Here is a 23,207-nt window from a genome sequence, read left to right as displayed (position 1 = left end):
TCTCCCTTAGCTGCAAAGGATCCTTGTCACTAAACTGCTTCAAGAGCCTAGAGGTAGGGCTGAAAGAACTTCATGCCATGATTTGTACTGTATTATAATTGTAGGCTTATTTGCCTATCTTGGCCCACAAATTACTATATCTCATTCACTGTTGTATCCTCCGAGCTTAGCCCAGCAGGCACAAAAGCATTTATATACTGAATGAAGTGGGTCTCATCTACTCACAAGCGCGCGCGTGCGCGCGTGCACACACACACACACACACACACACACACACACAGCCTCTAGCTAGAAGCTAGAATCACCAGTGAGTGGAAAAGTGATTACTGTCACTGGAAGGCTAGCTTTGGAATAATGGGAAATAAAATAATCAGTGATTAGAGAGAGGCAAGTGTTGCTCTTGCTAGTGCCCTGCATAATTTTAGAGACGCGTTCTTCCTGGTCTTGAAGCCTTGGGCAAGGTTCTCAAATGTGGGAAATAAGAGCTGTGCGTACAGATTTTGCTCCTTGTCTGCACAACGTCTCTGCTGTTATGTTTCTTCTTGGCAGTGAAACTGCAAACGGCTGACACTCCATTTGAGATCGGGTTGCATACATTCTCTAATGTTTCTCCAGTGATGAAAATCATGTAGTAAGTATGGATCTGGCACTTTGGGTTTTCCTTTCTTTTATCTTGCGTGAAACAGATCTTGAACCTCAGGTTCACTAGGCTGTTTGCAAATGTCATGTATTTTTTTTATCAAAATGGAGGTTGGGAATTCAACGTGAAAGACCAAATAATAGCTACCACGTGAGCAAACTGGTGGCCTAGCGCTCCCAACGCAGCTTACAATCTTGGCATAGCTCAGGCGAAGTCTAGAGATGGGGCTTCAGAAGATCGTATCATTAATCCAACAAATATTTATCAGCTACTCGGTGGAATTCTTCTCAGCATGGAGTGAACAGTGAAAACAAAACAAAACTCCTTGCTTCCATCAAGATTATACCCTAGTCGGGGGATATCACTGAAATAATATAAAGAATGTGTGAAGCAAAGATGATCATAGATCTGGAGTGGTCATTTTTGGCCAAATTATCAATATTACTGGCTATATGCTACCTTAAAGTTTTCACAGGTTCTTAACGTGGAGACCGTGGGTCCCTGGTTGTACCAAGAGGGAGCCTCATTGGAAAGTATCTGTGAAGCCTTTGAAATTAATGCAAATTTCTAAGTCTGAGTACTTAGTCTAAGTACTGAGTTGTTTTTTTTTTTAATTTTTTTTTTTTAACGTTTATTTATTTTTGAGACAGAGAGAGACAGAGCATGAATGGGGGAGGGTCAGAGAGAGAGGGAGACACAGAATCTGAAACAGGCTCCAGGCTCTGAGCTGTCAGCACAGAGCCGGACGCGGGGTTCAAACTCACGGATGGCGAGATCACGACCTGAGCCGAAGTCGGATGCTCAACCGACTGAGCCACCCAGGCGCCCCGCACATTTTTTTTTTCAGAACAAGATAGCCTTCATTCAATTCTCAAAGGGATCTCTGACTCAAAAAGGGTTAAGAATCACTCAGAATGTTACGAAGATTAATTTGTCTAAATCTGCATTCATAATGTCCTCAGAACTACACCAATATCATCTTGAGAACAATGCTCTCTATGTTATTCACGTGCAAAGGCTCATCAGAATATGACTAAATCAATTGAGCATGCTACCAAAACTTTCATTCTCCTGACCATGGGGCTCCGAATGATTTGGAACAGGGGCAATGAAGTGGCAAGTCCTTCCTGACTTGTTCTAGTGTATGTAGCTAGAACAAAAGGCAGGCCTTGAATAGGAAACACCAGTGGACCAGAATCCACTTCACTCAGGAGAAAAGGAAAACCAAAAGTGCCAGATCTACACTTATTACATCATTCTCATCACTAGAGAAATTTTAGAGCATACATTCAATCAAGAACATGAAACAAAATCATCCTTACACAGTTACCGTTCTAACCATTCTTTTAAGGCCACTTCCTGAGAATTTATAAAATCATCAGCCACAACAACCAACGTGTTTTAAGACAGCTTCAACTCCTGTGTCAACTCCTGGATCCCAATAAAGTGAGCCTCAAGGGATTTACACTCTGATCACCAGGAGGCACGAGTCAGAACATTAATCGAAATCTAAACGGGGCTAGGAAAAGCTGGGAATCTCTGCAGCCCCAGTACATCGGCACTAAGTTCTCTTGTCATGCACCCCCCTCTCTGTTGAACACTGTCATTTACACGATACACATACACATATCGACATTCAGTGCTCCAAAATCTGGAAAGAGTTCCAGATTAAGATTTGAGACATTCCTGGGAAACCTTACAAAACCACCAAATCACTTTGTAGTGTTTCCAGTTTATACATTTGGTTTTTATGAGTCGATGGGGGCTGCCACCACCAGTGATAAATAGATCTTTTTGCATCACTGCAAATTAAGAAGGCCGAATTTTGCCTGCTCAAAAGATTAGGCAAATTTATGATTTCACCATAAAATAATCTGATGAAGTGTTCGCTCAACAAGTAACTGATCATCTAGACAGACCCGCACATTTCTCAACCTGCTTTGGAGCGTGGAGAAGCACTTCTCATCATGAACTCAGGAAGTTCAATTTGTTTCTCTCTTGTAGGCTCAATCACTGGCTTTGCTATAACTGCAGCAGTGTTCAGCTGACACAAGGTTAGAGTCCTGAATCAAACAGGAGGAGGTAGGAAAACACTAAAGGAAAGAGCATGGCATCACACAGACTTGGGTTTGAGTCCTGATTCAGCCATCTGCCATTTGTGTGACCTTAGCACAGTCATCTTTCCTTCCAGCTTCTATTTGCTTCATCTGTAAAAAATAAGTATCCACATCGTAGGGGTTAAAGAAATAATGCTCATAAAGTTCTTAGCACAGTGCCTGGTGCAAAATAGACATTCAGTTAATGTCACCTGCTTTATTCTGAAGGGCAGTGTGGTACTCCCAATAAAAATGAAACATGGGGGGCGCCTGGGTGGCTCAGTCGGTTAAGCGGCCGACTTCGGCTCAGGTCATGATCTCGCGGTCCGTGAGTTCGAGCCCCGCGTCGGGCTCTGTGCTGACAGCTCAGAGCCCGGAGCCTGTTTCAGATTCTGTGTCTCCCTTTCTCTGAACCTCCCCCGTTCATGCTCTGTCTCTCTCTGTCTCAAAAATAAATAAACGTTAAAAAAAAAAAATGAAACATGGAAGAGCAGGAGTTTCAAAAAGAATATAAAAAAACTGGGACGCTTGGGTGGCTCATTCGGTTAAGCGTCCGACTCTCGATTTTGGCTCAGGTCACTATCTCAAGGTTCATGAGGTCTAGCATACACTGTCAGCACAGAGCCTGCTTGGGATTCTCTCTCTCTGCCCCTCTTCCGCTCACCTGTGTGCACTCTCTCAAATAAATAAACATTTAAAAAATAAATATTTAAAAATAAAACAATGTAGAAACCAACAAAATACAGAAGAGAAATTCTTTTCAACTTAGCAGGGATGTGATAAGTACCTAGCTAGTGTGAGGGTGCTGAATTAGCTGATGGACTAGAAAGAACTGCCATCACATAGATTATAACTCAATAAGAAATAAGAGATGAAACATCACTATAATGGGTTTACTCTACAGAGAGACTAATAAGGGGCTAAAGGAGCATGGAGAATGGAAAGATGACTTCTGGCTGGGGCAGCAGTGGGTTCTGCATTCATTTCTTTATTCAAAAACGTATTGAGTGCACACCATATACCAAGCCGAAAACAAAATGGGTGAAAACATGGACACAGTCCCCATCCTTAACCAAGAAACTTCCAGTCCAATAGCATGAGCACATTTCCTGAGTACTACCCATGAGTCAGGTTCTGAGGCAGCAGAGGACACTGCCCCCAAAGGGCCCACCATCTGTCGAAGGAGACGGCTATCTGGACACGCACAGTGTGATGAGTGAAGTGGCATGTATATGAGTGAAGGCGCACCTGTTTGGAAACGTCATGAGAAAGACGTGGCCGCCAACTGACCTGTGAGCTGGCTCCGGGAACTCAGAAGCTTCTCAGCCCCTCCTCCCCTGTCCTTGGAATGTGGGCTCCACTTGCTGTTAGCGCTCCTAGAGGCTGCTCCAGGGACATGGCCTTGAGATGATGATGTTGTGTTGAAAACACCTGCATGGTATATATAGCTGAGCCCAGTTAGCGACTCTTTATAAGCTTTTAAGATCTGGTGGGCCGGTGCGGGGAGCCATTCGTCTTGCTGCCCAAAACAAGCCTCCTATGTAAGTTCCCTCTGCTACTATTAAAATTGCCACCTACCAACCTCGAGTGGTCTGCCTCCTTCTTTAGTCTCTCCCTGCCCTCTGAGTACAGGGGCTGCTTTCAGATTATACCAGGAAAGGCGTGAGAACCAACAGCAACTATGTGGAGCCTGGACAAATGCATAAGGTTAGACATGGTAACAGGGGAACATTTCCCGTGAGAAGATAGCAAAACCTAAGGCGTGGAGACTAACAAATTCTGAGTGACTTGCACAAGAACATGTGTGATGGGCGAGGACAGGCCGGGGAAGTAGCCCGGAGCCAGATTCTAAATAAAGGCTTTGAATAACACTTAATAGCTTGGGCTCCACACTGTAGATAACAGAAAGCCCCCTCGAGATTCTTGGGCAAAGGAGTATTATCATCAGACTTGTGATTCCAGAAGATTCCTTTACAGCCAAGACCAGGGTGGGCAGGAGACCCTTTGGGAGGTAACTGCAGCTGTCCAGTTGAGATAATTAAGGTCTTAAGCAGGACAGCAGATGTGAAAGTGAAACAGAGAAGACATATATGAGACATTATGGAGTCAGAATCAGCAAGAATTGGCAATTGCCTGGATGTACAGAGAATCAAGACGCAAACAGAGACAGTGATAAATCAAAGGCTCCATACCTAAATGCCAAGAAATGCAGTGTCACCAATACAGAGAGAAAAAAGGGAAAGAACAAATAGGTTTTTGAGTACTGAATACTTCTTTGAATATTTTCAAAATATGTTTACAATACGTTGGGTATTTTGGGTGCTGGTAGGTGTTGTATGGAAACCAATTTGTCAATAAATTATATTTAAAAAAAACACATGTTGCAAATGGAATCTAGTTTTCAGGGGAAAGAGGAGGATGAGCTCTTAGAGGAAGAACTAAAGGGCTGGAGAAGCTAAGAAAAGTTTTCAGGTAGGAGGTGGTCAATAATAGTACCACATGCTGAGGGAGAAGAAGGATTAAAAATAGGTGACCAAGATTGGCAATCCAAGGTCATCAGCAATCTCTGAGAGCTGGACAAAATGTAAGAGATAAGGTCAGACTGTAAGAGTAAGTGTGGAGGGGAAGGGGTCGGGGACCTGGGCAGCAAGGGCATGTTACTAAAAAAATTTTTTTTAACGTTTATTTATTTTTGAGAGAGAGAGAGAGCGAGAGAGAGAGCTGGGGAGGATCAGAGAGAAGGAGACACAGAATCCAAAGCAGGCTTGAGGCTCTGAGCTGTCAGCAGAGAGCCCGACATGGGGCTCAAACTCACAAATCGCGAGGTGATGACATGAGCCAAAGCCGGATACTTAACCGACTGAGCCACCCAGATGCCCCAAGGGCATGTTATTTTAAAACAAGATGGAAGTACAGGGAAGACAAGAGCTTGTGGGGGTTGGGGGTGGCAGGGTGAAAGAAAGGTTACTAGAACAAGAGACCACAGAGTAGGCTAAGGAGCTAAGGAACTAAGGAAAACTGGGGCTGAAAGCCTTGAGAGACACAGAGGAGCTAGGGAATTAAATAGGATCAGTTGGAACTAGGTCCTAGAGCCGGGAGGCACAGGGATCGAGGAGGAGAATTAGTCTCAATACTAAAATTACCCCATTTTACAGAAAAGGAAATCAAGGCACAGGGATGTTAAGTAACTCGTCCAAGGTCTCACTGACTCAAGAACTCCTGCTTTTTCTATTTATCCTTTTCTGTTTCTAGAAATGGGAAAGACTAATGTACACGATACAAAAAAGTGCAACTTTTTCTACCCAGAAAGAATACAGAACAAAAGGAGCTAGACTTGGAAAACAACCACCCAATCAGAACCCAAACGTACAGCAGTTCAAACGTGTCCAGGCACGCTAAGGAGGCAGGGGGAGAGTGCCCAGTGCCCAGCGCCCAACCTTGTTGATAAACTGGGTGCCATCCGCCTCGGTTCTGGAGAACATTCGTCATCATTTCAGAAATTTAGCTCTCTCTCTGCCAATTTCACCTTCAAATTGGAAATTTTGAAATTAAGATTCACTCAAGGTCTACTGTGGCAGCTGCTGAAGCAGAAGAAATGATAGAGAATTCCTTGATACATGAGTGACTGAGAGGAACGAGTAGCCAGTGGAAACCAAACATTCCACACCTCGGCATACACCCTTCTCCAGAACTGCTCTAGAAAAGTATCAGGGTCAGGAGCAAAAAATGAAAGAAACGGAATGGTTTTCTTTTCCACTCTCCATCTTCATGAAAAATGTGAGAAGCAGAAAGTGTCTCCTCCCTCCTATGTATCTGTCAGCACATTTCCAGGAGGCCTGGCCACATCCCGGGCACCGGCTGGCTGGGGAACAGAGACTGACACAGCACATTCGTTCGCCCTGGAGCCCTCGCCTGGGTGGTCTGCTCTTACTCCTTTGATTAAACTCCCAGGCTGGAGGAGCTGGAGCTGCTCCTAATGATAGCTGGTCCTGAAATCTCACACTCGCCCGCACAGAGAGGGCCAGCGCTCCCTCTGAGTCGCAGCCTCCCACTCCTCACCACAGAGCCGGGCTCCTTCGCCACATTCTTCTGCTCACGAACAGCCGTAACCACAAAGGGCAACGTGGGCGCAGAGTGCTGCAGGGCTAACGCACACGTCTCCCAGCACTGAGTGAGGTGGAGAAAGGGAGACTCAAGATCTCCTCCAGCGCCCTGTCAGCTCCCGCAGCGCTCCCCCCACCCAGCAGGTGAAAGATGCTCCTAGAAAACCCTGCTTTCAGGGATGTACACTCTGGCTTCTAAAGAATCCCGTCCCCCAAAGATAATCAGCCTCTCAGGTGTCAAGGGAAAGAACTAAATTTGACCTGCTCTCTGCTCAGATGCGTAAGGTACTTGCTGAATAACCATACGCTAAGGACACGTTATCTCTTTCTAGCATATTGAAAGCATACACATGCTGGCAAGCATTCTGAAGTGGCTACTGTGGCCACTTCGTGGGGCAAGGAAAAGTCTGAGGTTCTTAGGTGTTCCTGGCTATAAATAAGGTTAAATCATAACAGAGGTAGTGAAAGTTGTTACAAGCTAATAAATAAGGGTTCTGTTTCTAGCCATGCAAATCCATAAGAATTTAGCCTCTGTAAATCCTTGGTGCTGCAGAGTTTTATGATCAAATTCTGGGGTTGTCGGAGTACTTTGCTTCTCTACTTTTGGCTAGCTCACTTTTCCTCGGCGTGGTCACCAGTGAGCAGGAAGGAAAAGCGGTGATGCTGCCCCGCCCTCCGATCTGCCCTCCTCCAGCTACCCGAGCGGTCCAGCTGAAAGGCAAAGCCGACTGGGTCTCTATGGCCCGTCACCTGTGAGATATAGAGAAGTTCCTTCACAGAGAAAGCTCTCCTTTAAATCAGCCCTTGTCTTCTCTTCCAGCTTCCATCCTAGCTGCTCTCTGCTGATTCCCTATCGTCCAATACCACTAACCAGCCTGCTGTTATACATACATGCATACATATATACATGCATGCACGCTAGCTTGTGTTCTGAAACCTGTCCTCACCCTTCTTCTTCCACCCACAGGTCCACCATTAAGATTCAGTTTCAACACAATCTCTTCCAAGAAGGCTGCTCTGGTCTTCTCACTCCCATACACAGGCTGGGTTAGGTGTCACCTCTTTCGGTCGTACTGTTTATCCCCTAGAAATATCTCTGTTGTGCATTTTCCATGCTGGAACTCTCATGTGTTTATGTGGCTGTCACCCCTACCAGATTGTGAGTTTTTTCATGCCAAGGACTATGTCTTATATCATCCCCGTGGCTTAGTACCAAAGTCCGGAACATTCCTAACAGCTTAATAAAATGTTTTTGAATGAATAAATTTAAAAAACCACATTTGAATTAAAAGTTTTATGAAGAATGCCACTAAAAGCTTTAATGGACTAGGTAGTTGAAATTACAGACAAAATAAAATGATTTTTCAAAAATGGACCCAAGGATTTCAATTTTTTATACTTATCTTCCAAAACACAAATAATTTAACATCGGTGTTCCTTATTTAGTAGTAGGTCTCTTAATACCTTACCCAAAAGAGCAAGGTAAAGATACATCAGCTTATGGGAAATAATGAAAGTGACACTTGGGAGGAAAATTCACAGCTTTCAATATAGTGACAAACAAGAGGGAATGAAAATAAGTACCCAACTCAAGAAATTGGGAGGAAATAAAGCTAGAAAAAGCAGAAGGAAGAAAATTAGTAAAGACAAAACAAAACAATCAGAAAACATTAAGAAAGTATCAATCCTACTGGATTAAAAAAGAAAGAAAAAAGAAAAAAAAAAACCACAAACACAAAATAGGAACTGGAAACAATCACAGGTAAAAAGCACTTACAGTGATTACCGAACACGAAGCTGCTTCTGCTGAAGCAGCGTTGAAGGTTTCATGGTCCAAGTTGAGAGAGAATGGCAGAGCTGCCCCCACTTTGGGTCTGCACCCCCCCCCGCCCCCCAGTAAACACAAGAGCCAGAGCCCATACGAAGCCACTCTAATAAGTTATTATTTACTAGAAGAAGAATAAAAGAATTTTCCAAATTCCAAATTAAGGAATTGCTTTCTCTGAGGGGAAGGAGCCAGATAACATAATTGAGCTTTTCAATAACAAAGTTCATTTTGGTAACAGTACATTTTATCCAAAAACTTAACTTTTTGAAATCAAATTAAAAATCATTTATTCTTGGGGCGCCTGGGTGGCTCAGTCGGTTAAGCATGCGACTTCTACTTAGGTCATGATCTCACAGCTTGTGAGTTCAAGCCCCACATCGGGCTCTGTGCTGACAGCTCAGAGCCTGGAGCCTGCTTCAGATTCTATGTCTCTGTCTCTCTCTCTGCCCCTCCCTGGCTCGTGCTCTGTATGTCTGTCTGTCTCTCTCTCTTTCAAAAATAAACATTAAAAAAAATTTTTTTTAAGTAATTTATTACTTGAAGACTTTTATGGCTGAAATACCAGTATTTCCCAAATACATGGCATTTAGACTTTACAAAGAAGTTTTTGCACACTATCCTCAGGACCCTGTTACATTTTCCCCAACAAATAAAGACCCTGAGGTTGAGAGAAGCTGAGTCAACTGTCCGAGGTCACACAGCTAGTCAGTGGCAGAAGACAGATCTTCAGCTGGCTAGTCTAGTTCGCTTTCTACCACCCTACCCTGCTTATTACATACTATGGCCCCTCCCTCAGTACTGTACCAAGCACCAACTACCCTCTTACCAGACTTTAAAAGTTAAGACTGACATCTAATGGCAAGTTCAGATTCCTACGAATAGGAGTCTGATGGACTTTGAATTCACTGGCACTGAAGTTCTCCTTAGATAAGAAAGATGGACTGAAGGAAATTATTTTCCAATTAGGATACAATCACCCTGGAGTCCACAGGATCAGAATCTTGCCATTTTGCAAGCTTCGTAGCTTACCCAATGACAGAAGTTGAAAATATGTAAACACTAATATTGGCTATGTTTCTTACTGTGACTGCAAAGAAAATTCCCTAATGCCTGGGTGCTTCTAGCTGCTCATTTATAAACTAGAAACATACACTCTTGTCAATGACCCGGTGAAAAAACGTGTAGCGGATCATTGGCCCTCTCCCTTCCTCATAGCCACTTCACGTTTCAAAGTTCCTTCCCATTCGACCATGGTCATGACATTCTAGTCCCTCTTCCCAGCGCTCCAACACTAAAATCTAACTCGCCAGCCCGTCAAATCTCCGCACTGCCCTCGTAGGATCCTGTGTTCCTATTTCAAATCGGGCCTCCTCATCTGATCCCTTCAAACGAGTAGGGATTTTTAAAAGAAAATTCAGTACAGCCTCACACACTGGGATGAGGCTGAAGTAAAGCTAAACCTGACCTTTAATTTTGGTTCTCAATTTTATACAGAGAAACAGGGCGCCACCAGGGAGCAGTGTGTTGCCTACTTTTAACATGTGGTGGAAGTAATTTTCAGCTTCACTTTGTTCTAGACTTGATTATCATTACAGAGTTGCCACTAATTAAGACTCGGATGCAACAGAGAGATAGTAAAATATTACCGTGGAGTTAAATCATAATAATTTCTTTGGAGGACTTTGATACCGTTTTGCATTAAGGAAAGGGAGAAGATATGGTTTCCACTTCTGTTTAAATACCATGGGAATAATCAGCGAGGAGGGCAAAAACACTCCCAAAGTTCCTGTGCAAGTTTCATCTAACTTTATTGTGTTATAAACTTATTATCATACATATAGCTTAAGGTCAAAATTCTGGTATCTACTTCCATCTATTCAGCTTTCTGAATGATCTTGATTATATCACTTCTTCCAGCCTCAGTTTCCCCCATCTGTAAAATGGGGCAAATGATATGTGTTGACTAAAGGCGTGCTGGAATACTTTATTAACCAGTGCCCAGAACACGTCCTGAGATCATGAGATGAAAGGTGGTACAGTTGGAAAAAAAAAAAAAAGAAAGAAAAAAAGTAAAAGGTAATGTTACGGCATTCTGGTAAAAAGATTTACAAGACTAGAACTCACTGGAAAATCATACCAAAGAAAGAAGTTATTTTTAAAGATCCTTTAAATGTGTATTTGACAGCTGAACGTTCAAGTCTGTTTATCCATGAAATGAGGACATCAGAGCCAGCAGCAGACTTAACTGTGGAATACCTGTAACAGAAGCTTATTGTCTTTACAGATGAAGAGAATACTTTCACTCTTCAGCTCACACCAACGCATCCTCCTTCAACAGGCATCAGCATATGGGAGACGAGCAAAGACAGGGAAGGACAGAGCGCCCTGTTGTTGATACAATCCTCGGAACCAAAGAGCTCTTCGGTCCCCCAACTGTCCGTACCTGCTGGGTGAGGAGACTGATGTGGGTGGATGGGGAATACTGTCTGGCCGCCTGCTTCTCAGCCAGCCGCTGGAGCTCGGCCGTAACCATACTTGGGTTGTACCGTTTGCTGGATGGAGAATCATCTTCTCCCTCTTTTTGTGTTTTAGCCACTCCCAAATGCAGCTTGTTTGGATGGCATGACCCTGCTAAAAAAAAAAAAAAAAAGAGAGAGAGAGAGAGAGAGAGAAAAGTTTTTACCCACTTCGGACAAAAGCCCTGAAAAACTTAGGGTGATGACAAACAAATGTCAGCCAACAGATACTTGACTGAATCCCAAGGATCTTGACAACTTAAAGAGCAATAAACTATCTTTGAATGCTCACACGAATAAAACTAAATCCTTACCATGCGCAAGAAACTCTTCTTACCGCCAAGTTGTTACAAGCATTTATTAACTATGTTTTTGTTTATTATGAAAGCTTCACACACACGAGATTTCATCACGGGCAGTGGGGAACAACCACTCCTAGAATTTACTAATCATAATGACTAAAAAATGTAGTTTTAAAACTCATTATTTCTTGTTATGTGACTCTTCTGGTCAGTTGTCTGTAACAGCTACTGCCAAATTAGCCACAGTCTTTCTTACCAAGCTCAAAGGGGAAAACAGAAAAAAGCAAAACAGTGTATTTAGATACAAAAACAGCAATACTCTTAGATTTCCAAGTGACTCATTTTCCTTTCAGATTTAAATGCTCTTTTTCCAACTGTAATATCACAGTGTTCTATTATCTGGGGGCACTGAAATTCTGGTAAAAAGAAATTATTTAACATAAAATCAAGGTTCATATTTTCTCTATGATGGAAGTCACACATCTCACCGGAAAAATTTTTAAACCCAGGAAAGTAGGAACACTACAATGTGTTTCCTTTCTGTCCTTATATAACTGGGATCACTTGGTATACACAATCTGCTTTAAAAAATCTGTAACTTTTCCATGTTGACTTTATTGTGAGATACATAGAAAATATTATTTATAACAGATGTGTTGTTATAAAGAATACTATAATGAATGCTGTGAACTTACTATCCAACTCAAAACCACATTACCAATTAATGTGCAACAAGCCTGTGCTCCCTTGAGACATCCCTTACCTCCCTCCCCTTACCATTCATTCCCTTCCTTTTTAGAAGTATCTCTAATTATGTATTTGTGGGGTTTGTGTATGCATACTTAAATAAAATACTAGATAATTTTGCTTGGTTTTGTGCTCTACGAAAGTGGTATCTTGCTATCGTAGTTTCCTAGGATTCGCTCTTGTCATTCAATACCATACTTTCAAGATTCATCTTTGCGAGGTATAGCTAACATTCCTTAACTTATCTGCTGCTTGGCAATCCATTTTGCAAACACACCACAACTTCTTTTTCTATTTCCCATCAATGGGTATTTTGGTTATTTCAAGCTCATTGCTATTATTTGCTATTTGCTATTATCAGTGCAGCGATGATCACCCTTGAAAACATTTCCTGGTGCACATGTGGAAGAACCTCTTTTATGCATATGCCTAAGAATGGGATTGTTGAATCACAGAGTATGTACATTTCCAAATTTATGTGATCATGCCAAAGTGGCATTTTTTACATTCCCACAAACAAAATATGAGAGTTCCTATTGATCCACATCCCTTCGACACTTAGTATTATGAAATATCTTAATTCTTCCCACTTCCAAGGGGGTGAAAAATCTCTCACTGTAGTCTCCACTTACATTCACTGATTGATAATGATGCCAAGCATGTGTTACCTCTTTTCTGATCCCACTGATCATTTTTCCATTTGGGTTCTCTATTTCTTATTAATTTATGGGAGTTTTGTTTATGTTTTCACTTGTTTCGTATCCTACGATCTTAAAGATGGGTCTCCTTTATTTTGTCCTAGAAGTTTTAAGTTTCGCATCTGAAATTGATTTTACACATAGTATGACTCAGTGACCTAATTTCATTTTTTTCCTGTATTATTAACCAATTATCCCAGCACCACATATTGAGAAACCCCTCCCTTTCCCCTATGTACAATGCCATCTTGGTCATGTATCAAAGTTCCATCTATCTGTGTGACTGTCTCTAACTTCCTATTCTGTTCCGTTAGTCCATCCCCTATACCTTTGCCAATACTACATTGTTTTAATTATCAGATCTTTATATAAGTCATAATAAGGTGTTCCTCCACCTTATTTTTCTTCCTTCATAGGTTCTCTCTATGCTTGCCGTTGAGAATGGGCTTGTCAAGTATACCAACACACCTGTCGAGGTTTGGGTTGGAATTGTATTGAATCTAGGAACCAATGTGATGAGAATGGAAACATTTAGGACACTGACTCTTTCCATCCATGCACATAGTCTATTTAATCTATTTTATTTAGGTTTTCTCTAATGTCTCACAAAAAGCCTTACGAAATTTCCTTTCTTTCCGAAATATATCCCTAAATGTATTGTTGTCTTGGTGGTGACAATTACACAACAATGTGAATGTATTTAATGCCACTGAACCGTATACTTAAAAATAGTCAAAAGGGAGGACATGTGGGTGGCTCGGTCAGTTAAGTGTCTGTCTTTAGCTCAGTCATGATCTCATGGTTCATGAGTTCAAGCCCCATGTTGGGCTCTGTGCTGACAGCTCAGAGCCTGGAGGCTGCTTCAGATTTTGTGTCTCCCTCTCTCTCTGCCCCTCCCCTGCTCGTTCTCTCTCTCTCTCTCTCGGTCTCAAAAATAAATAAACATTTATGGGGCGCCTGGGTGGCTCAGTCAGTTAAGCGTCCGACTTGAGCCCGGGTCACAATCTCGCGGTCCGTGAGTTCGAGCCCCGCGTTGGGCTCTGGGCTGATGGCTCAGAGCCTGGAGCCTGCTTCGGATTCTGTGTCTCCCTCTCTCTCTGCCCCTCCCCCGTTCATGCTCTGTCTCTCTCTGTCTCAAAAATAAATAAACATTAAAAAAAATTTTTTTTAAATAAACATTTAAAAAATATTAAAAAATATTTAAAATGGTAAATTATATATACATTTAACCACAATACAAAAAGATTTGCTTTTTAAAAAAATTTTCCTTTAGAGAGTGGGAGAAGGGAAAGGGAGAGAGGGAGAGATGGGGAGAGAGGGAGAGGGAGAGAGAGAGGGAGAGAATGAATGAGAATCTTAAGCAGGCTCCACACTCAGTGCAAAACCCCAACGCAGAGGTCGATCCCACAACCCTGGGATCATGACCTGGGCTGAAATCAAGAGTCAGAGTCCCAACTGACTGAGCTACCCAGGCACCCCTCAAAAACATGCTTTCTAGCTCTTTGTTGCTAATATATAGATAAAGCTATTGATTTTTAATATTGATCTTATAGCCATCATACTGCTAAAATAACTATTTCTAAAATGTATCTGTTGATTATTTTCTACTTCCTATGTAGACATAGACTAGTTTGCAAATAAACAAACTTTATTTCCTCCTTTTTGATCCTTATGCTTTTCATTTCTTTTCCTTATCTTACTATGCTGGTTCTGGTAAACCATTAAATAGAAGCAATGTTGGTGGGCATCCTTTTATGGCTCTTAACACTAAAAAAAATTCTTTCAACATTTTCCCATTTACGCTGATACCTTTTTTTTTTTTTTTTACGAGCGCACACATGAGCAGAGCAGAGGGAGAAAGAGAATCCCAAGCAGGCTCCATGCTCAGCACAAAGCCCGATGTGGGGCTTGATCCTACGACCCTGGGATCATGATCCTAGCTGAAACTAAGAGTCAGATGCTCAACCGACTGAGCCACCCATGCATCCCTACACTGATACCTCTTGTAGAGTTTTGGCAGATAGCCTTTTTCAGCTCAAGAGAGTTTTCTTCCCTTCCTAGTATGCTGAGAGTTTTATCACAAATGAGTGGAGAATTTTATCAAATTCTTTTTCTGCATCTACTAAGATGAATATGGTTCTCCTCCTTTAATTTGTTGATGCAAATGTCATTTATAGATTTTCTACTGCGATTCTTATAGATTTTCCTGTTGTTCCTTGGCTAAGCTTGTTTATGGTGTCCTGTCTCTTTTATATGTTGCTGGATTTGGCTAGCTTACATTTTGATTAGAATTTTTGCATGTATGTTCATAAATGAAGCTTGTCTACAATTTCCCTCTCTACTACCATCCTCAACTGGTTTTTGTTATTAAGATTAAACTAGGCATACAGAATGAACTGAGGATGACTGTTTCTTTTCTCATTCTCGAGAAGAGCTGAAGACTGGAATTATCTGCCCCTTGAAAGATTATTAGAACTTACTTATGAAATTACCTGGGCCTCAAATTTTCTTTGTGAGAATTTTTTTAACTATTGTTTCAATTATCTTGATACTTACAGGGCTGTTGAGGCTTTCTTCACCTTTTAGTCAATTTTAAGTAAGTTACATCTTTGTGTTTGTCCATTTTGTATGTTTTCAATTTTATTGGAATAAAACAGTATTCTTTTTGTCACCAATGCAATATATGTACATTCTGTTGTTTTTCCATTCCTTATATTATTTATCCATGTCTTCTCTCTTTTCTTTATCCATCTCACCAGAAGTCTGTCCATCTTCTTAAGGTTTCAAAGAATTTTTGGTTTCGATATTCTCTACTGTGCTTTATTTCTGAATTCTGTGATTTTTGCCTTTATCTTTATTATTTTTTATTTAGATTTATGATGTTGTCTTTATAATGTCTAAAATTAAATATTTAGCACATTAATTTTCAGCCTTTCTTCTTTTCAAACATAAGTTTTAAGGCAGTAAATTTCCCTCTAAATATTGCCTTTCATTGCCCTCCACAAATATGGACACACAATTTTCGGATTACCATTCAGTTCTAATACTTTTACATTTACCTCCACTATGATTTCTTCTTTGACACTTTTAATTTTTTTTTTTAAGTTTTTATGTTAACTCCAGTTAACTAAACTCCAGTTCAGGTATACAATATATTCATTCAACACTTCCATGCAATACCTGGTGTTTGACTCTTAAATTTGAGAATTTGTTATATATTGTATCTTTTTGTCATCACCATTCAATTTAACGGCAATGTAGACAGAGAATGTGGCTCTGTGATACCAATTCTGTGAATTTTGCCTTATTTTATAATGTAGGACATGACTGGCTTTATGAATATATGTTCTTTAGAAGGTGTTTTCTCTAATTATTGGGTACACAGTCCTATGTATGATCAATTGATAAAGTTTATCAACTTGTTTAAATGCTTTTCAAAATCAAATGCTGATTTAAAAAAATCTGTTTAGTCTATTAGTAACTGATAGAAGCATGGAAATCTCCCACTGAGACAAGGGGATTTGTAGATTCCTCATGTATCAATCTTTTTAATATATTTAGATGTTATTTTATTAAGGGCATTTAGAACTGTTTTGCCTTTCAGCTGAACTAAATAAACCTTTGCCTTCTGTCTTATGTAACTACTCTCTGTATCTATAAGAAAATTGTGTATCTTTTTTAAAAATGTTTATTTTGAAGGGCGCCTTGGTGGCTCAGTCGGTTAAGCGACTAACTTCAGCGCAGGTCATGACTCGCCTTTTGTGAGCTCGAGCCCCACGTTAGTCTCTGTGCTGACAGCTGGGAGCCTGGAGCCTGCTTCCGATTCTGTGTCTCCCTCTCTCTCTGCCCCTCCCCTGCTCGTGCTCTGTCTCTCTTTTTCTCTCTCAAAAATAAACATTTAAAAAATAAAATAATATAAAATAAAATGCTTCTTTTGGGAGAGAGGCAGAAAGAGGGGAGAGGGAGATTCCCAAGCAGGCTCCGTGCTGTCAGTGCAGAGCCCGTCATGGGGCTCAAACTCACAAACCATGAGATCATGATCTGAGCCGAAATCAAGAGTCAGATGCTTAACCGACTGAGACACCCAGGTGCCCCAAGAAAATTTTTATCTTAAAGTCTATTTTAGCACATATAATATAGCTACACCACGTTTCTTCTGGTTGGTATTTACATGGCATTTTGTTCATCCTTTTACTTTCAACCATTCCTTGTTCTTCTTATCTTTAAGTGTATCTTTCTGGTAAACAGAATATAGTTGGATTTTTAGAAAATTCAATATTTTCTCTTCTAACTCTTCTAACAAGTCCAACCCATTTATATTTATTTGATTCTTGACATATTGGGACTTGGTTTACCATCTTTTAAGTTTCATTTCTCTTGCTTTTTCTAAGCTGCTTGCTCAATCCATTTTTCTTCTTCCCATAGGTTTAGAATTTCCATAGTTTTACTCTTTTAGTGGTGACCTTTGAAATTTCATACTGTATATTTATCTTTAAAAAGACTAAAGTTAAATAATGTCTTAATCTCATTCCCAAACTATTCAATAACCACAGAAAAATGTAACTCGAATCACTTCCAGGCTGTTATTGTCATTTACTATATTGTTGTCTACTACTACTTTAAGCCATTCAGAATGTTCTCTGACCACTGTGGAAATAAGCTAAAAGCCAATTACAAGAAGTAGAGAATGCCAACTATCTGAAAATTAAACAATATACTTATAAACAATCCATGAGTCAAAGTATAAATCACAACAGAAATTGAAAAATATTTTTGAACTGACTAGCTCCTTCTGTTCCCTATCCCTCTCTGGGAAAAGTGTAAAAAAGGAAGGTTTTTTTGTTTGGTTTTTTTTTTTAAGTTTTGATAATACAGAGTACTGGAGACACTAATTTTGCTGAATTTCTCTCAAATTGGAGAAAAAAGTTCAAACCAGACATTATTATTACTATTATTATTGATCTTAGAAGATTAAATCACAAGAATAACCACTCAGAATTAGCACAGACACACATACATGCATATATTCATAATTATGACTTAGTAAAGTAGACATTTAATCTCTGATTCAAGCTGCATATTACAATATCCATTTCATTTGAAATCAGACACTAATTAAGAAATACAAATTGACTACTTGCAAAACATAGCTTAGCTGTAACTCATATTAACATGGATATTACTAAAGTGTTTAAAAACTTGACCAATAGTAAGGTATTTCCCAAACTAATCTACAGATTCAACACAATCCTATCCAAATCCCATCTGCTTATTTTTGCAGAAATTGACAAGCTGATCCTAAAGTTCACATGAAAATGCAAGGGATCCAGAATAGTCTAAACAATATGGAAGAAAGCAACAAAGTTGGAAGAATCACTCTTGTTGATTTCAAAACTGACTACAATGCTACATAAACAAGGCAATCTGGTACTGGCATAAGACAGACATATAGAGCAGTGTAATAGAACTGGGACACCAGAGAGAAACCCTTACATTTACTATTAAATGTGTCAAGGCAATTCAAAGGGAAATAACACTCTGTTTCAACAAACGGTGCTGGGACAACTGAATGTACATATGCAAAAGAATACAGTTAGACCCTTATGCTGCATCATACACAAAAATTAAAGAAAACCTAAATGAAAAAAGACCTAAATGAAAGAGTCTAAACTATAAAATTCTTAGAAAAAAACCATACATATAAAACTTTGTGACCTTAGTTTAGGCAATAGTTTTTCAGATATGATACCAAAACATAAGCACAAAAGAAAAATAGGTGTATTAGACTTCATCAAAATTAAAAACTTTTGTGCTTCAAAACAATGAAAGGATGACCAACAGAATGGGAGAAAATATTTCAAAACCATGTATCTGACAAAGGACTTGTATCCAGAATACATAAAGAACATAACAATAAAAAACAAATGCCCCAATTTAAAAATGGGCAAAGAATTTGAATAGTTAGTTATCCAAAGAATACTGATGGCCCATAGGCCCATGAAAAGATGTTCATCATCACGTCATTAGTCATTAGGGAAATGCAAATGATAACCATAAATATGAGACACTACTTACTTCAAACCAACTAGAATAGTGGGGCAAAAAAGACAGACAATAGTTTTAGTGATAGCAAGGAGGGGGAGAAATTGGAACTTTCCTGCACTGCTGGCAGCAAGATGGTGTAGTCACTTTGAAAAGTTTGGTAGTTCCTCAATAAAAGGAAGCATAAAGTCACTGTATGACCCAGTGATTCCACTACACACCCAAGAGAAATGAAAACATGGGTTCACACAAAAACTTGTACACAAACCTTCACAGCAGCAATATTCATAATAGCCCATATGGGAAAACAACCCAGACGCCCATCAACTGATAAATAAATGAACAAGGTAAGGTATATCCGCCTGATGGAATACTCTTCAGCCTACATTTCTACAAAGCAACGAAGTATTGATACATGCTACAACGTGAATGAACCCTGAAAACATTATAAGTGAAATAAGCCATTCACAAAACACCACTAACTGTACAATTCCACTTCTATAAAATGCCCAGAATAGGCAAATCCATAGAGACAGAAAGTAGTTCAGTGGTTGCCAGGGCTGGGGGGAGGAGGAAACGGGCAGAGACTGCAAATAGGTAGGGGATCTCTTTGGGGATAATGAAAATGTTCTAAAACAAGACAGTGGTGTTGGCTGCACAACTATGTAAATATACTAAAAACCACTGAGTTGCACACTTTCAAGTGGTGAATTTTATAGTATATGAATTATATCTCAATGAAACTATAATTAAAAATGGGGGGAAAACTTGACTGGTAATATGAGTCTACCTACTTCATTTAGAGTTAGATACCTTATTTTAAGAATTCTTTGGTTATTTTATTCCGGTCACACTTGACTTTAAATACACTGAAAAGGGGTGCCTGGGTGGCTCAGTTGGTTAAGCATCCGACTTTGACTTAGGTCATGATCTGGCAGTTCGTGAGTTCGAGCCCTGCGTCAGGCTCTGTGCTGACAGCTCAGAGCCCGGAGCCTGCTTCAAATTCTGTCTCCCCCTCTCTCTGCCCCTCCCATGCTCATGCTCTGTCTCTCTCTGTCTCTTGATAATCAATAAATGTTAAAAAAATTTTAATACACTGAAACATAACTACCTGAATCAGAAAGAATGCATATAGCACACTTGCAGGTCTATGATGATCTGGGATGGAAAATCTCCTGACTAGACTATAAGCTGCTGCTATATAGAACAGTCTTATTCATCTCTGTATCCCCAGCACCTCAAAGAAGCCCTGTTTCATTTTTTATCTGAATGAACACTACTGGACCAAATGCAAGACTTCCTCAGTCTCATCAGAACAGTGTGTGTGTCTTTTGAAAGGCAAAGGGAAGAGAATGCGTTGTTTTTGTTTTTGTTGTTTTTCCTTATTGGGGCTGGGGAGGAGCTAACATTGCACGCTGCCTTTCATTTTCTCACTCACCTGCCTTTGCTGAAGAGGGACGAGACAGTTTCTGGCTATAGATGTGTGCAGCACTTTGGAAAGAGGAAAAGGGGCCAATGGTGTAACTGCCTGATCGACAGCGGGGCAGGCCAGCCGGGCTTGGTACGTTCTGTGTCCCAGGATGCACGAAGGGAGAAGCATTGTCAGGGACTGTGCTCAGTACAATTGTTGGCTGGTGAGACATGCTGGGGATAGCTGGAGGAATCTGACATAAAGAATGATGGCCGGGCCCCGGTGAGAGGTCAGAAGTTGTAACAATACATGACAAGTGGGTATTGGGAATTTTCTGCAGAAGAGTAGCAGCAGGACCAGAGAAAGAAGCAGAGGAAGAATTGGTATAGACTAATTTAGCCTCTTGTTCTGCTGAAGTGGTAAATCCTATTAAAACAAAAACAAAACAAAACAGATAATTTTAGGAAAAACTGACATAACCTCTATACAACATGAAGTAAGCATTTTTAAACATCAGAATAATCTTAGTGTGAAACAGAAATCATGAAAGATAGAGACTTTAATGAGTGTTCATCATGAACTTAGTGAATTTTGCCTACTGAGACAACCTGGCAACAGAAACAGTTTATTTTTAGTCCTTTCGAAAAGCTGGAGTCGAGACCGCCTCCATCAACCAGAGCAGGCATTTTGCACATGCTAGGGCATTAGGACAAAGTTTCTGGTAGTGACAGCTAACTCCTCTCCCTCTGCTTTTCACCCTTCAGGGGCGGGGAGGGGGGTGCGGGCGGGGAGGGAGTGCTCCGAATTTCTAAACATTAAGAAAATGAAAAGTTCTTCAGAAGGAAAACGGGCTATCAATAAATACGAGGACATTCTAATGGAAGAGAAAGAACGCACAAAAGAACTTCTGTGGGGTAATGCCTCATGCTTTAGCCTCATTAGCTATCTGACGACTCTTTTTCTCCTCTTTTAGGGATTGATCAGAGAGCGGCAAATCTATGTAGGTTTGAAGTCACTCACGAGATAATTTATCAGAGTGAATTTCTGTTGCCTGCTGTTTGGGTTGCTTTATTTTCACTTCTTCCATTGTCTCATGGTGATCTGAAACAGAAAATAAATCCTGATCAAATGCTTTCTATATAACTGTGTTTCCGAAATATAACACAACTAAATAATCAATCCCAGGGAAAACTGCACATGTCGCCACACTTTCCCAAAGCCGGCCACATCCATAGTCCTGCTGAGGGGGCAACCGACCAAAAGATTCCCAACCATCCCCAACCCCAAGCTCCAGCTAACCAAACCAGGGAAAGATACCAGGGCAGCCATCCTTGGATGCTAACAAGCTAGGACATGCCTTGGGGGGGGGGGGGGGGCGGGCGGGAGGTGGGGGGAGGCGGAGGGGGCGGGGAAGGTATGAGCAGTCAGATGCCTCTGCCAGGAATTCAAACTAGGGAAACTAAGAAACCAAGCTGGCTGGCGGTACGCACTGGAGCAAAGAAGTCCTCATACATACGGAGCAGGGCAACTACCAAGAGACAGAAAGAACAGCCCCCGTATCCGTGGGCATGATACCTGGAAACTACAATAGCTCTGTACCTTAAAGAAAACTCCTTGGTTTTACTTGAGCAAGCTGAGTGAGCTCACCTGAGATAGGGTGATCAGTATATTCAATGACAAAATCGCTCTAATAAAATAAATCTCCACTCTAATAAACCTTTTTTTTTTTTCTACCATAGAATTTTGAAACAGGACAGCTGGGGCTAACCATATACTTGGGGAAATATTCCAAAATCTTTCTCAAGGGCTAATTCATATAAAAGCTTAAGAGAGGCCATTTTGCAGATCATCTTTCAGAATGAAAGAATAAGGACATATGAATTATTTGCTGCCTATCACCACCAGCAGCGGTAACACTGTCACACGTGTGTTTGCTCATGTTTGTAATCAGTCTGGATACTATCAGATGTCATCATGTTGTTTCCTTGATGGAGGCCTTCCTACTGCCTCTCTCGTTATTCTTGATAGGGACAGATCTCCTTATGTAGAGACAGTCCTTAACACATGAACCCCAGAATTTCCAGGGGCCCATTTGTACAAACAGACACCATTGAGAACATGCTGTTAGGGCTTCCGCACTACTGTCAGGGGAGAAGTGACTACTGAATGCCAGTGTAGGCCCTCAGCTCCCCAGGTTAACACACTTTTCTCTACCCCAACTCGTTACAAGCACTCCTCGGTCTCTTCAGGCTCCCTTTCTCAACATTGTTCTAGGAGGAGCTTTTCAAAGCTTCCACCAGCCTTCTTCCTACATGTACTCACCCAACTCCATCCACTAGACAATAAACCTTATGAAGTCAACGTACCATGGCAGTCTGATCACTGGACAGACACCTAGCAACTATCACAATGTCCGACACACAGCAGGTGGTCGGGAAAAATGTGTAGAAGGAATGAGGAACAGATGAGTAAACTAGCTTTAGAACTTAGATAAGCTAGGAAAGCTCAAAGAAGAGGGCTGGGCTGGGGACTTCTAGAAATACCGTTCCATTATACAGTGAGCTCAATATAAATAGGCTTTTGCAGACTAGCCTCTGAACCAAAATAGTTTTTAAAACATTAACACTGTTTCTTTGGGAACACTCACTCTACATTAGAAATGACCGATTATCCCGGCTATTTCCACCGCAGACTGTGGTAGTCTTAACAGCAGGGAACGAGTCTCTGTCTTTTAACCTAGTGCTTAGCACTGACAGGAATTGGTGTAGATTTCCTTCGTCTTACATTTCCATCTAGATTTTAAATGGATCTTACTTTAAGGTGT

At 40.8% G+C, this 23,207-nt stretch overlaps 1 protein-coding gene across 14 annotated transcripts in view; it reads right to left on the bottom strand.

Annotated features, from left to right (window-relative positions):
• Positions 1 to 23,207, bottom strand: part of TTLL5 (tubulin tyrosine ligase like 5) — a 285,253-nt gene that overhangs the window by 145,506 nt on the left and 116,540 nt on the right. For 10 of the 14 annotated variants that reach the window (XR_006218999.1, XM_042990159.1, XM_042990167.1 and 7 more), the window contains 3 exons: positions 21,404 to 21,484; positions 20,411 to 20,809; positions 11,111 to 11,298 (listed from right to left, as the gene is read on the bottom strand). Coding sequence is in view for 13 of the 14 variants with exons in the window: in XM_042990159.1 (XP_042846093.1) it covers positions 11,111 to 11,298; positions 20,411 to 20,809; positions 21,404 to 21,484 (668 nt within the window). In the remaining variant the exon portion in view is untranslated. Of the gene's footprint in view, positions 1 to 11,110; positions 11,299 to 20,402; positions 20,810 to 21,403; positions 21,485 to 23,207 lie in introns of those variants that run through there. The other 4 variants (XM_042990160.1, XM_042990166.1, XM_042990168.1 and 1 more) reach the window with 2 other exon arrangements.

This window comes from Panthera tigris, chromosome B3, assembly GCF_018350195.1.
Source record: "Panthera tigris isolate Pti1 chromosome B3, P.tigris_Pti1_mat1.1, whole genome shotgun sequence".
In the NCBI taxonomy this organism is placed as follows: domain Eukaryota; kingdom Metazoa; phylum Chordata; class Mammalia; order Carnivora; family Felidae; genus Panthera; species Panthera tigris.
This window is presented reverse-complemented; position numbering and strand designations above follow the sequence as displayed.